At 34.1% G+C, this 14,541-nt stretch overlaps 1 protein-coding gene across 1 annotated transcript in view; it reads right to left on the reverse strand.

Annotated features, from left to right (window-relative positions):
- LOC105619341 (glutamate receptor 1) overlaps positions 1 to 14,541 on the reverse strand; it is a 115,243-nt gene that overhangs the window by 17,347 nt on the left and 83,355 nt on the right. The window contains 3 exon segments of the mRNA XM_012200860.1: positions 1,489 to 1,653; positions 5,061 to 5,181; positions 6,486 to 6,618. Of these exon segments, the coding sequence (XP_012056250.1) occupies positions 1,489 to 1,653; positions 5,061 to 5,181; positions 6,486 to 6,618 (419 nt within the window).

The raw sequence follows: 14,541 nt of genomic DNA on the forward strand, positions 1-14,541 counted from the left end.
AACGACGACGTACGTACGTACTACTAGACGGCGTGTCGTCGTACTTATTATATACGTACGACGACACTATATAATATACTACTATACTATATATATATATATATATATATATATATATATATATATATTGCACAAATGCAGAAAATAATCCTTTTCTACTTTCACTTTCCTCCGAAAAAAAAATCTCTGATTTCTAATGAGAGACTCCATTCCTCGATAGAATCAAGAATTTCGCGAGATCGAGAGAGGAATTCGTCATCACGTTGTGGTGTACGTAAATTCACAGAGACAAGAGTACCTCGGGCACTTCGCCAGTGTTGGAAAACCGCGTTTGGTGCTCGCTGAATATAACGATCGAGCACGATAATCGTTGCATTAGATTGCATGCGGCCTGTCTCCGAGAGAGCTTTCAGATCCATAGATAGTGTCCCACACAACTTTACCCCGAAATCCCGTTAGTCGTGTATCCATTTTAGAGATTATATTCGTCGCTTCTTGTAGCACAGCGAAATTCACGCAAAACTATCGAGTTGGTACGTCTCTTAATATATGATTTCACGGGATTAAAAATAAAATAACAAATAACTATATCATAATCATGATTATCAATCATTTATATAAACAACATTTTGCTTCTTAATAAAATGTGATAAATAAATAAAACTTTTATTTTTTATGGAGCATTATAGATCGATATTATCATAAAGTTTTTCATAATTATAACTAGATGTCAACGTTTTTAAATAAATATAATAAAATAAATAGATATTAAAATTTAATATTTTTTTATCTCGATTAGAATCTAATTTCATATTTAACTCAGCAATCCATTTCAATCTAACCTAGTTTAAATGTTGTACTAGTAATTATCGAATGAAAAAATCGTTCGTTGACAAAAAGTTTTATAAAAAAGTAATTTTAGAGAACTGCATTGTCCCGCATTGTTAAACATTCGTTTTTGTTAAACTCAACTACAAAAACCTGGAAAAAAATATTAACGCAGGGACGAAGTAAAGGTCATTAAGAGGAAAGCGAAACACAATCCGCACGGACGGATACGGTTGAGCAAGCGGCACTTTATAAACGCGCTGAAAAGTCCAAGTTTCTACATGCGGGTGCTGTTTAACAAGTTTGGTCTCAAGCCGCTGTGCATACAAAGACACACGAGTAAGCGAAATACACGAGATCGCGCGTGCGAACGAATCTGCGACGATTCTTGTTTGATTCTCGTTTCTCGTACGAAACTTTCGTACGAGCCCGTCGTTGGTCGACGACGAGTACTCTAGGAAAGCGAAGAAAGTGTTCGATCCACCGGGAGGAAATCACCACACTCGGCAGGCATTCCGAGGATTTCGTGCGAAGGGTAGTTTCCCCTCTGGACGCAAACCGTGAAAGCATATAGAAGCCACCGACGAAGGACAGGCATGAGAAAAAGTGACGACGGGGTCTCGCAAGGGAGGCGCTGCTGATACGTGAATATATACGTACGGAAATGGATTCACGACCGGCGCCTTGAGACGTGGTGGGATCCTGGCGATGCCAGTTGGCTAAGAAATCCTTGACGTGAGGTCGAGTGGCGTCCACGATGCGAAAGCCCGTGATGTTGATGGCGCCATATTCTATCACTTCGCTCTCCCATCGGTCGTCCATTATCTGATTACAGCAAAATATAAATATAATACAGGAGGATTGATACACGAAGGGAATACAAGGGATCTACGAGATATACAAAGCTATTCTTGCGTGATAAAGGTTGCTAGTCTTACAGCTCCCATTTTAGTTTTCGGCATTCTAAAGGGACAGTCTATAGTTTCGTGAAAAGCGGCCCCCTACCAACGAAGTTCTTGATCTTTCGTCGCGTCTTTAAAGTCGACTCGAGAACGAGCACTTGAGTCACTGTAATATTATTACGGCGCGTTATTACCGCGTTTCCTTTGTTCCCTTATGAAAAACGTAAGTAGGACTGACGTCTCGATTTCAACTTAGACCCGCTGTATTTAATTACTTGAGCTCGAATGCAGGTAGCATTCTAATTTTATGCTGATATTGCGTTGTTACTGCGTATTATGCGCGGCAAAATCTCGGAACTGTGAAAAGCTCGTCATTTGTATTAATGTACAGCAGTTTTTTCGAACGAGATGAGAAAACGAGGGAAGCAAGAGGAGCGGAAATTGATACGTCTGCGCATCTCACGAAGCGTAAACGCTTGCAAAACGATAAATCCAATTAAAATTGCGATTACTTATTTTCGCGATTGTTAAACTAACGAGTAAAATATAGAGAACAGATTGGCTGCGTTTAGCAGAGAAAATAGATCAGTGAGCGCTCAATGATTCTTTAATATGATTGATTCCTATACTTACAATTAAATCTAGCGAAGAACAAAAGGCAAGAATCAATTATATTAAAGAATCACTAAGTGCTTATCAGTTTTCTCCTGAGGCTGAGTGCCGGAAAATAACGGCGATACTGAAAGAAACGCTTTGAAACGGCATAATAATGACTTTGTTTAAAATTAAATTAATAATATTGAACTAATAATAGTTGGTTTCTAATTGCAATGTGTTATTATTAGATTTTGTATCTCGTATAGCTCGCGGCTGATTTGTTCACTATTTTACTACTGCACAGCCATTCTACCATCATCCATCAACCGGTTGGAGATAATACATGGACGGTGTTAACGTTGTATGCGTGTTTAACTTCGTCGCAAACGAGTTCGCCACGTTACCAGTTTAATTTGCTGGTCTGATATCATCCCATCCGCCATTGCAGCGTTGACTTTTGAACTTTTACATTTGCGGTCAGAGAGCGGATAAAGTTTTGTAATATCCGACATTGCTAGTTGTTCAACAACTATTAGGCTCGTATTTATATTCGTATTTCTACTGAGGAACTTAGTTAAAGAGGCCGGAATGTTGTAGATTTATAAATATGGCGATGGAAATTGGTGTGAAGAATGAAATAGTCTAAGGTGTTCTCTCTCTCACTCCCTAATTAAACGTTGGTAATTGTTCTCTTCGGTCGTTGAATTCTCAAGTCGATGATTAGTGGAAGAGAGATAGAAGTAAGAGGTAAAAGGAAACGAATTGCAGAAAGCGAGGAAAATGTGCGAATCGACACGTCTGCGCAACCGTTTCGAGAATGACGCGATAAATGACAATGGCATGCTTCGTAGAGAGGGAACTAGATGTACATGCAGGTATGTACAACTATCTTCGCCGGAGTGTAATGCTGCCTGTTCTTCCGCAGCAACTCGCTGGAAGCCGCTAAACACAAGCAAACTATCCTCTAAATTCTAAAGTACGGCGGAGACATCACCAGCGAAGATCTTGCCCCCACGACGGAACGTTTCGTGTCAGTTTGAGCGACGGTTCTCGCTTGTTTCGAAAATTTCACTATGCTGCGAATTAATCCCGCCATCCTGTTATAACGCAGATGGTGTACAAGTGAGAGCACTTTCGCGCAGTAAAGCGAAAGTCACTGTTTTGCATACGGAATTTTCTGGCTGAAGAAGCTTAGGAATGAAAGTCACCGATATTTAAAGGAAAGAAATTCTCAAGTAATTGCAAAATAATAAGTTCTATTTATTTTCGGCTGAATATCAATTTTATAGATAATGTTAGCTAAAATAGTTTATTTTTTATTATTAAAATAAATAGTTTAAATTTTAATTTCAATCATATTGAAGATAAAAATGTAATTTACTTTTATATATAATTTTACTTTTATATATAGTTTAATGATAACACTATTTTGGAACACACGAGTGTGAATAATCGCTATATTTTTGCGGTATACGAATCCGTCGTCCAAAGGGGAGTGCAATCTTTTTTACGGCTGTTCGGAGATTTTATTTCTATATTTTCTTATGTACTTTTTTTTTATAAAAATTGAAAAATATCATAATAATAGCGCCACAAGAAAAAACTGGTACATTGAAGTGAAGTCAATAAAATTTTTATTCACATCGTTACGAAATCGCTGTCAGTTATGCTTCAATCACGTAAAAACTAGTTCAGAGAATTGGATCAACAACTCTGAATTAGTTTTTAAATGAATGAAGCGTAACTGACAGCGATTTCGTAACGATGTGAATAAGGATTTTATTCTTTATTTCAATGTATCAATCAATATATCAGTGTAACGTCACTATTACAAGCATTTTTGGCTTTTATAAAAAGAAATATGTAAAAACATGTTGATGCAAAACGATTGTCAAACAGTCGCGAAAATTAAGTGAAAGTTGTACTTTTTTTTTATTACATAACGTCATCATTTTGAGAAAAATGATATCAAAGAGGTAAAAAACATTTATTTTGAAGTTTTGTAAATACAGTATAGGATAATTACAGTATAGAATAATTAATCTTAAATTACACACACATTGAAGATTATAATTTTTCAATTGTATTGTGTTTTGTATTTTATATTATTTTTTTATTTAAACGAACAGATTATATAATGTAAGTAAAAAAGCACTTACTTTTCATAATGCAGTATTGATGGAATAAAATGTTTTTTTTAATATTTATATTATATGTGAAAAGAGCTATTTTTAAATTACTATATCTCGAAAACAAAAATCATGCTGAAACGAAACGAAATGCATTTTGAAGTTAAAAGTTGGTACTTTTACGTGGCGTTAACGTTAAATTAAAAAAAAATTTGCTATTGGTGCTGCAATGTCATGCAAACTTTTAAAATTATCGTTTTTTTTATCTCTTTGATGCTTTTTTCTCAAAATTGTGTGATGTGATAGCCAAATTTGGACAAAGGATTCGTATTCAGTAAGCAAAAATACATCGGAAACGGCTATTCACATTCGTATTACAAAAACAGTCAAATTTTATCGGACAATGTTATTGTTCATCTAAAGAATTAACACAGCATTTTGAAAAGACATTCCAAGCGAGCAATTTGTGGAGAAAATATTTATTGGATATTGCGACTTGAGAAGGAAAATTAACTACGAGATAGAAAGAAAGCGATACTTGGTATCGCTAAATGAATTGAATATGAATGATTGACTTAATTAAGTTTTATGTTGCTCGACTCACCAAGCCACTCAGCAGATAATGATATGTCCTCTTTCCCAAGGCTACGTCTCTCACATGACTCACAACGATATCCTTCGCCATGTCCGTTGGACAGTCGAGAACGACGTATTTGTTACTCCATCTGTAATATTTTAATGACATTTACTGGGATTAGTTGTCCACGCGGGAGAAAGGACTCGCCACGTTTCCCATCGGAAGAGTGACATAAGTCTCGCACGCTGGTTCGCCGCAATTCGCGTGCTGTGTTAACGCGTGGCTTTGTCGCATTTGATCGATGCACCGCGGAGTTTCCACGCTCATTTCGTTTGTAATAATTGGATATTGTATGGCAATTTGCAATAACGTCGTTGTTTTCGGTAACTACCACGCCCGGCCAATTCAAACCACCGCGATGGCAATTACTCGCTGTTGTTGATTACTTGCGTCGCGCAAATGCGTAGCCACTGGTGAATTGCAATGCAAGCATGCCAACTTGTGCTACGACTAGCCTTATCCATCACGCCGTTGGTGAGCCATTTTACAAGAAAATAACAATCGTACTAAACAATCAACGAGCACAGAAACAGGGTACAGTATTTCAACAGCTGCATTTCCTTCTATTGAAGATAAAAAAATTTTAAATACAACATGTATTTTAATCGAGAGAAAAATAGTTAATAAAAGTTAACGATGTCGGAGTGCAGTGTTTAGACATTTATCGTTAAATTTTTACATAAATATCGCAATTGTAAATTTTTCAATCATGGCTCTTGATCCTTTTCGGTACGAAAAATATAGAAAATTTAAATTAAAAAAATCTAAAGAGAACGTAGAAAATAGATCTAGACTTTTAAATTTTTAGATCTTTAGATTTTTCAATTTAATATTTTCTATATTTTTTTGTACTAAAGAGGACTAAAAACGTAGTTGAAATGTTTGTGATTGCGACTCCGATACTTGTATAACATTTTAACAATAAATGTTTAAATATTACGCTTCAATATCCGCGTTGGCTTCCATTGACTATTTTTATCTCTTTTTTTATTGCTTCACTTTTACAGCCTTTTTTATTTTTATTTTTATTAATATTTTAATTGAAAATAGGCAAAATTGGTTTTAATATTATAGATATTATAACATCACGCATTATTGTAAATGCTCTCAAAGCTTTACTTTTTTATGTATTGAATATGCTTGCAAATATAAGATGATAATAAACTGTGGAATTAACTAATTTTTAAACTTATATATTTTCTTATATAATATCTCGGAATAAATTTCATTAAAATATATGCTTGAAACATGCTACAAATAATAAAAAAATAAACTTAATATTCACATTTATCAATATCAAGTGTGAATACTAAGCACTTCTATGTTGTTTGCAGCAAAAGATGTCGTGCTTTTTATTTATGTGTGTCATATGCTTCAATGAAAAAGACTCACCGATTAAGCTCCTCCAAGCTACGTAGGAAATCGATCGCCTCTGACACGTTCTGTATTCTCTTGACGGTTTCGACTTGAAAGGAGTCATTGCCTGGTTTCAACCCCTGATAAATCTGCTGCAGCCTGAGTAGTCCTGAAACCCACGGGCGTTTAATTAAATTATAGGAAACGTTTATATGCGCACTACGCTATATGGGTTCGACATAGGCTCGAGTTACCACTTGTCGTTGTATGTGTCTTCCGAAAATTACATACGCACGATTGCACGTTACATAGACCATGTCGTAATTCATTGGCAGCCTCTGTTCAGTCTGCGGTTTCTCGCGCAGTGTGAAATATCGCCTGTCTACGGGCAATGCCTCTAAGTTATAGAGAGTGTCGTAGATTGTTCGATTTGACCCGCCTCATATTTTTGGCAACGACAAAATTTAATCGCGTCATAATGCATCGTTGCAGTTGCGGTATATATACATATGTATGTGAATCGATATTATCATGATGCCACAATTGTAATACATTCTTGCAGTTGTTTTTTATAGATATTTCTCTACGTAGCATTATATATTTTGTTTTAAATTTTAATAGTATATAAAAAAATGAGAAAAATGAAAAGATCATATTTACATGAAAGATTTAATAATAATCCATTATTTTTTATGAGACGCAATGCTTAAAATATCAGTTTTTTTAAATAGACGCGATATTTCTCTCTTTTCTATAATTTGCCTATCTTAATTTCTTTTATCGATTAAATCTTCATAGCACTTAAGAAATGAATTACATTGAAAATGAAGGAAAGTAGTCATTTGAAATATAAAATATTCATACATTTTATGTGTATGTGATAGATCGAAATGAATTGAATTTCTGATATTCACATAAATTCGCGGATCAGTATATTCCTCTACCAATTCAAATATCCACGCATTTCCAAATATATAATCATACAAATACACATATATTACGTATCTGTAGTTTCAGGCAAATACACTATTCGAATTATATGCAGTATGTTATCGGGAGATACGATCAAATACCAGTATGTGCTCATGCGCGCGTGTACGAGGCGTAACGAGAGCGAACCCGAGGCAGGGGTAGATTCTGATCGGACGTCTCGTAAATTTGTGGAGGAATCTGACATTACAAAGTAGAGAAGCGCTATTTAATCACGCTCATTGCACCGCGAGGTCGCACCAATACCTTAAGCGCCTGCTGTGCACATTTCGGGTCATTCGCCCCAGCATAACAACGCACTTGACCTCCCCCGAACTCGTCATTACTTTTACGATCGCGGCCAGCCGGCGTAAGTTACGGCGGCGTATTGCACAACGCAGACGTGCGGTGAGTTACGGCGTAAGGAATTTTTGCTGGCGGTTCCACATCGCGGTCGCGCGATGAAAACATCACCCGGAAAAAAAATTGGCAAGACGCGGAACGGTGCTTCCGAACATCGTGGCGGAAGTTGCAAGAAGAAACTCGAAAGAGGGGAGGATTTTCAGATGGGAGAGAAATATGAAGGCCTGGTTATTATTATTTCCCTTCGTTAAAATATATTTCGCGAAGAGTGATGTTTGCTCTGAGAAAGAAATAATCGAAATGGAAATATATTATTTTTTCTAAATCTAAACTCGTAAAAATATAATACAAGAATGATAAAATAAATAAGGTTCTAAAAATAAAATCAAAATGAAAGATTAATAAAACCCTACGCAGATGTATACACTGAACAAAACTTACTAAATATTAATACATATTTCTTTGAATTAATATTAAGTAAGCATTTATTTACAGTAAATATTTACTGGATATAAAAAATGCTAGTTAAATTAAATTTTATATCAAATAAATATGTTTACATTTAAAAAATAAATATTTATTTAGATTATTCAAGTAAATATTTATTAAAGTATAATATTTTTTTAGCGCAAATACACAAATAAATGTATTGCTAAATTACGTAAAGTCAAAAATTGCAAACGTTTCGGTCCTCTCAATGTAAACATACAAAAATTCTAAGCGTGTCTAAGATTGTAAATCGTTAAAAATCTTTATCATATTATTGAAGTTACGATTGAATAAATATTAACAAAATTGCTTTAATTAAAGTCCGAAATTAATATAAAAATGTATTCTCATCCTGATATTTGGGGAAAAAATCTTTATCGTATTATTGAAGTTGCGATTGAATAAATGTCACAACAATTCTTTTAACTAAAGTCCGAAAGTAATACAAAAATGTTTTCTCGTCCTGATATTTGGGGAAGAGAAAAATTTTTCTAAAAAAAATATATTCTTTAATTTTTGATACAAAAGGAAAAATGGGACAAAAGCTCTCAATTATCCATGTTTATATTTAAATCTCGTTGCATCTCTCGATATTTAAATAAAAGGATTTGTGTTTGTATAATAAAAAAAAACATGATAGGAAAGAGGAAAGCATTAATACAGTTTAATGGGACGCCGGATGCAGGAAACATGGTGTTAGAACGCGAAACGTATCTGGTTCTATCGCTATATTTTTTCTGCCGTCAGGAACGAGAAAGATGACCAGGTTAACGAGCGCGAATCTGAAACTGTGCACATACATATATGTTCGTTCGAGCGTTGCAAAAGAGCTTGACATTTCGATGAGTGCTATTGGTTTCTCGCGAATGCCATTCTCACTTCAATTTTAACCCGCATTTTTCTTTCGACGATGACTCTGACACCAATGTCTAATTCGACAATCACTGGCTGCGTTTTATCATTACTCAATAAGAAGAAGAAACTCGAGGGTAATTTAAAAACGAAAGAAAAATTAATGAAAAAAATTTGTTTTTTTTAATGAATCATTTATAAATTCAATATCATGCATATGAAAATGAAAGTATAAAAATGAAATTCGCCAAAATAATATTCTGAATTAAATAATGCTCTTAATTTATCGCTGATTTATGTCACGGTGAATTATTTTTCTTTAAACATTCCAACAAGAGATCCAAAACTCCGAAGCAAAACCGATCCCGCGATGTCAGAATTTGACTATATCGGATTAACATGACGAACTGTCACGATGCGTTTGCATCGTGTAGAGAAGCACGTAACGAAGTTTTTAATTACGAGTTTTACATTATCTCGTCAAATTTCAATATCAGATTTCTTTACATCTCAGAAAGCCGCGTCATGACAAACCTGCGACTCATCAAACGCACAATTTATCTGACGTATATCGGCAACACACATAAGCTCCCTCGTTATGGTTCCATGTACACGATCCCTTTAGTCATTACAGTTGAGTAGCAAGTACAAGAGACGTTGGAGTTGCCTTTGAAGCCTCGATGCTCGTTTGTAACGCATACGTGTGCACAATATCCATATCATTGAGGAATATGGATCTGCGTGTCGCATCGTACAGAGTAAATAATAATTTTGAAATTTCAGAGAACTCGTGTCGAGGCAAGGCTTTGATGTCATATGTTTCATTAGTGCAATTACAATTCCAACAAGCGTGTCTGTAAACACCTATATACTGTGAGCTTAGAGTTTGTGATGTATTAAGAATCTCATTTTATAATCGTAACGTAAAAAATGTAAGGGCGACGTAATTCCTGGGCCAAAATAATCATTTTATTGAAACGTTGTGTTTTGGATTACATGAACATTCAATAATGCAGATATTCGACTCATGCACAGTTTCTAGAGGATTAAATATATACGCGCGAATGAATTGCATTAAGTAAAATCGTAACTTAAATTTTAGTTGTTTCTATTTAAGAATTTTCTCTCTCCTTCTCTCTGCTGAGAATAAATCTAGATTGTTATCTACAAGAAAAGAGAATTGAATATCTTGAATTTCTGTTGAATCGTCCACTATCCCAACAATTTATATAATTGCATTCTTTATTTCGTTTTTTTAAAGATATATTTCTATAAGAGAGAGGAGACATATATTATAATTTATAATATAATTTACATTTTTGTGTGATAGAATACCTGACATTTATAGTTTTAATATCAGCTTAATCGTAAAACGCTTATCTCTACATTCATATGAAAAGAAATTGACTTGATATCATGGATGCGCGTGAAGCCATGACAAGACACGTGATCCAATTGTGCCCGGTGACATTCAATATATTCCGAATCACGAAGCGACCTGCCGACTTCCGTGTCCCATTTGCAGCTACGAACCGACTAATTATCGACGCGTTGTCGATGTCGATCGGCAGGTACAGAAAGCTAAGAGAGAACGGACCTGCATGCCGGTGTCACGGCTGCAATATTTGCGAGTGGTACGCGAACAATTCTCTCCTTTTTCTCTTTTTTTCTCTCTCTATGACTAGGAGATAATTTGAAAATATCCTCCCTTAGTAGTGCCTTATTACAGAATGTTTTATTACATTTCATAAATTTTACTACTTCAAATAAATAAATTGTATATTCTGTGTACTTATATCAGTTAAAATATTGTATTTATTACAAATTCTAATATTAGATTAAAAATGATTTCTTAACATTCTTTTTTAATTGGTTTCTTAACATTATTTTCTTTTCAATTTATTATTATATTTATTTTGTAGACTCTGATGCACTTGTTTGTTTAAATCAATTTCTTGGGCAACTCGCCAGTTTACTTGGAAACTAAGAATTAATTGCAAAACACGATCTCCATGAAAGTTCGTCCGAACTGTAGTTTTATGAATTTTAGTATGTTTGACTTCAGAGCATTTAATAGTCTTCATTAAATTTGAATCTCCTAACATTTACTAATAATAATACCAAAATAATACCAAAATAATAACAATGTTTATTATGAAAGTACGGACATTATCTATTTTCACTTGTCAGATAGACAAATGAAGTTTAACAGAGAGGAAAATTGAAATGCACTCACTAATCAGCGCTGGCTTAACATGTACGCTTAAATCAGACCAAGCCGATTAAAATTTGAAATTTCTCTTCATTCTATTATTGAAATGGCCAATTAGAAGGAATGGATTGAGTTACGAAGCAAATTAAATTTAGGAATACATTATGACATCGAAAAAAGTTAATCCAAACGTTATTTACACAAAATACAAAAATATTTATATCTTTATTATTAAATATATTTTATTTAAAAGTAAAAAAAAGTGAAATGGGTTTCACAATTTTGAATCAACATCGCTTAACATTCCTGTTTATTCTTGTCAGGATTGGGTAGTAACTAGTTAAAACATTAAAAAACATTTAAAAAAAAGTAAAATTAAATTAACTTTAACTTTAACTTAATTAATTTTAAATTAAAATATTTTAACTTTAAACTTAAGTTAACTTTAAACGTTTAAACTTTTTAAACTTTTTTTTTTTTTAAACAATTTTTTTATCTCTTAAATATTTTAGAAAAATAATAAAAGATATAATAAGACTAAGGGCTAATCTGTTCATATTTTAAGATCTTAAGTAATTTCCATCTTAAGTAATTTCTTAAGATGCTAATACAGCCTTCTGATTGGTTTATGCGGTTATGCCTTATGCCATAAGCTTTAGTCCGGATCTATAATAGATATTTTAAGTTTTAAGTTATAAGACATTGACCAATTATAGTCAAATATTCTTCTCGCATTCGATTGTAATTGGTCAATTTCTTAAGACTTATTAAAAAGTAATCACTGATCTTGTATCTTCTTTACGACTGTTTTTTAAAAATATAAAGTTATATAACTTTATATTTTTAAAGTTATATAACTTATATAGTTATATCGTTATGTGTTATATATTTATATCACATATGAATAAAAAAATTAAAAATTTAATTTACTTAATAATCTACATTGTAGTTATTTAATCTCACTTTAAGAAAAATTGGGACATTTTGATCTAAAAAATAATTTTTTCAAAATTAACTTTTTTTTAATTTAAGTTAATTCAATATTGACTTAATTTACGTTGATTTTTTATTCCTTCAACTTTTAATTTAACTTTATTAATTTTGTAAAGCCATTAACTTTAACTTTATTCAGTTAAAAAAGAACATTAACTTACCCAACCCTGATTCTTGTTTACCTCCATTAATTTCCATTAAACGTATTGTTTATTCTGAATTTACTGAATTTTAAAGTTTATCGACGCTCTCTTCCAGATCGAGATTTTAATACAAAGAAAAGCTTTCTCTTCGAAAAGATAACTGGTTAACGTTTTTCCGGGTATTGGATTGTTGAAGGAGCTTGATCGAGGACTTTCTCCTTCGGAGCGTTCCTCTGAGACTGTTGTAACCAATAAATGCTTCAATAATCTTTTTATTCGATAACTATGTTCGCAGGCGTGATAACTCGATTCTGGCGCCTCGTATCTGTTGTTATGTGCTTAAGTGCGATGTTGCTGGGACAAACACACCGCCGTTCCCCTTCGTCTATTTCTCGTAACTTATTTTCGTCCGACTTACACTAAATAGAAGTCGAAACTGCTTCTGGAGCGGGATATTTCAAGGAGCAGTTCAGCAGCCCGCACTGCTGCATTGCTTCCCAACTTCGATGCAAGCTTCTTTTTGCGCGGTCTTCGGTCCCGTTCTTCGCAATTAGCGCCGTTCTCATCGCATCAACTGCGATTGCAATCTCATTCTTATATGCGAAAAAACTGCCAATGAAATTATGGACTTTTTTTTTGGTTCTATACAATAAAATACAACATTAGTGTCATAAAATATATCGCAAATAAATTAACCGTTTCTTGTAATCATTAAATCTTTTTCTTCGAAACACAGTCAGTATTATTTTATTGCGAGAATTAGCGATATATATATAATAGAACGATACATTCCATACACCTCGAAACATACTGAGTTAGACAAGTAGAATGTACTTTGAACATTTTAATATGTTCTAAATCTATTTTTAACAGAACGTAAAATAGTAGGAACATAAAATGTGGGAGAGATATTACCATGCTAATATCTTTGCATTGCGAAGTCGCATGTAACTCGACGACATCTACGTGCAGACGCGAACGCAACCATCCGCGACCGCATAGATGTCCCCCGGGCAGGCACGCGGGAGTTAGTCTGGTACGGTGTGCGAGCAATCCCGTCTGCATCCCTCGTACCAGCGGATGGCCAGCGGTTTCTCGTGTCGCGTACTTCCAGACGAAAATGCCGTCGAGACTGCCGGAAACTAACGTCGCGATGGCGAAACAAGCAACGCGCCATCCCCACGACGGGATCGACCGATGTCTGATTGTATCTATGTATGTACGACGGGCTGTGCTTAAAGCGGAAGATGTCTTGTTACGCGCGACGAAGGTGGAATAAAAGTCTCCCTACCGGGTGCTTTGCAAAATTTGCACCCTTTGTTACAGCTAATTTCTACCCTTACGACAGTTTTTGCAATTGTTATAATTCAATATTCTGTTAATTAAAAATAAATATTCTATTAAAATTCAAATGAAAATTTCGTAAAAATAATTAATTGATTATTTATCTGTCATTATTCACTTGCATTCGCGAATAATTATTATGGACTGATATCATCGATTATGGAATACATATTACATTACATTGAATTTTCTTTTCTTTAATTTTGTTTATTATTCTATTTAATAAAAACTTTATAGAACACCCCATATGAAGCGTCACGAGGCATAGAAATATCACAATGCACCTACGTGGCTACATGCAACTCGATTCTATCGAACGATCCTTCGTGTGATCGTGAGTAAAATTTTAAACGAAAACCCGTCTTCCGTAGTAGCTAGTGCATTTCAGGCTGTATCAGAAGTCTCTGGGGTATATAGGCTTTCCTGTATAGGAAGCTTAAAATACACCGACCGTCAATTAAACGTATGTAAGTCCTTGTGGAGTTGTTAAAATTTTGTGACCATAGAATGACGAGCTTTTAAGTATCGATTCTAGTTAGCTATTTAGACAGTTATTTATTGATCTCTTAGTTCAAGGCGGTTTTTATAAAGGAAAACGAATTATCTATTTTGCATATCTAATTAACAAACGCGAATAAAATATATAAGTAACACACTGTTTTATTTTGTGTGTGTGTGTGTGTGTGTGTGTGTGTGTGTGTGTGTGTGTGTGTGTGTGTGTGTGTGT

This window comes from Atta cephalotes, assembly GCF_000143395.1.
Source record: "Atta cephalotes unplaced genomic scaffold scaffold00021, whole genome shotgun sequence".
NCBI lineage: Eukaryota > Metazoa > Arthropoda > Insecta > Hymenoptera > Formicidae > Atta > Atta cephalotes.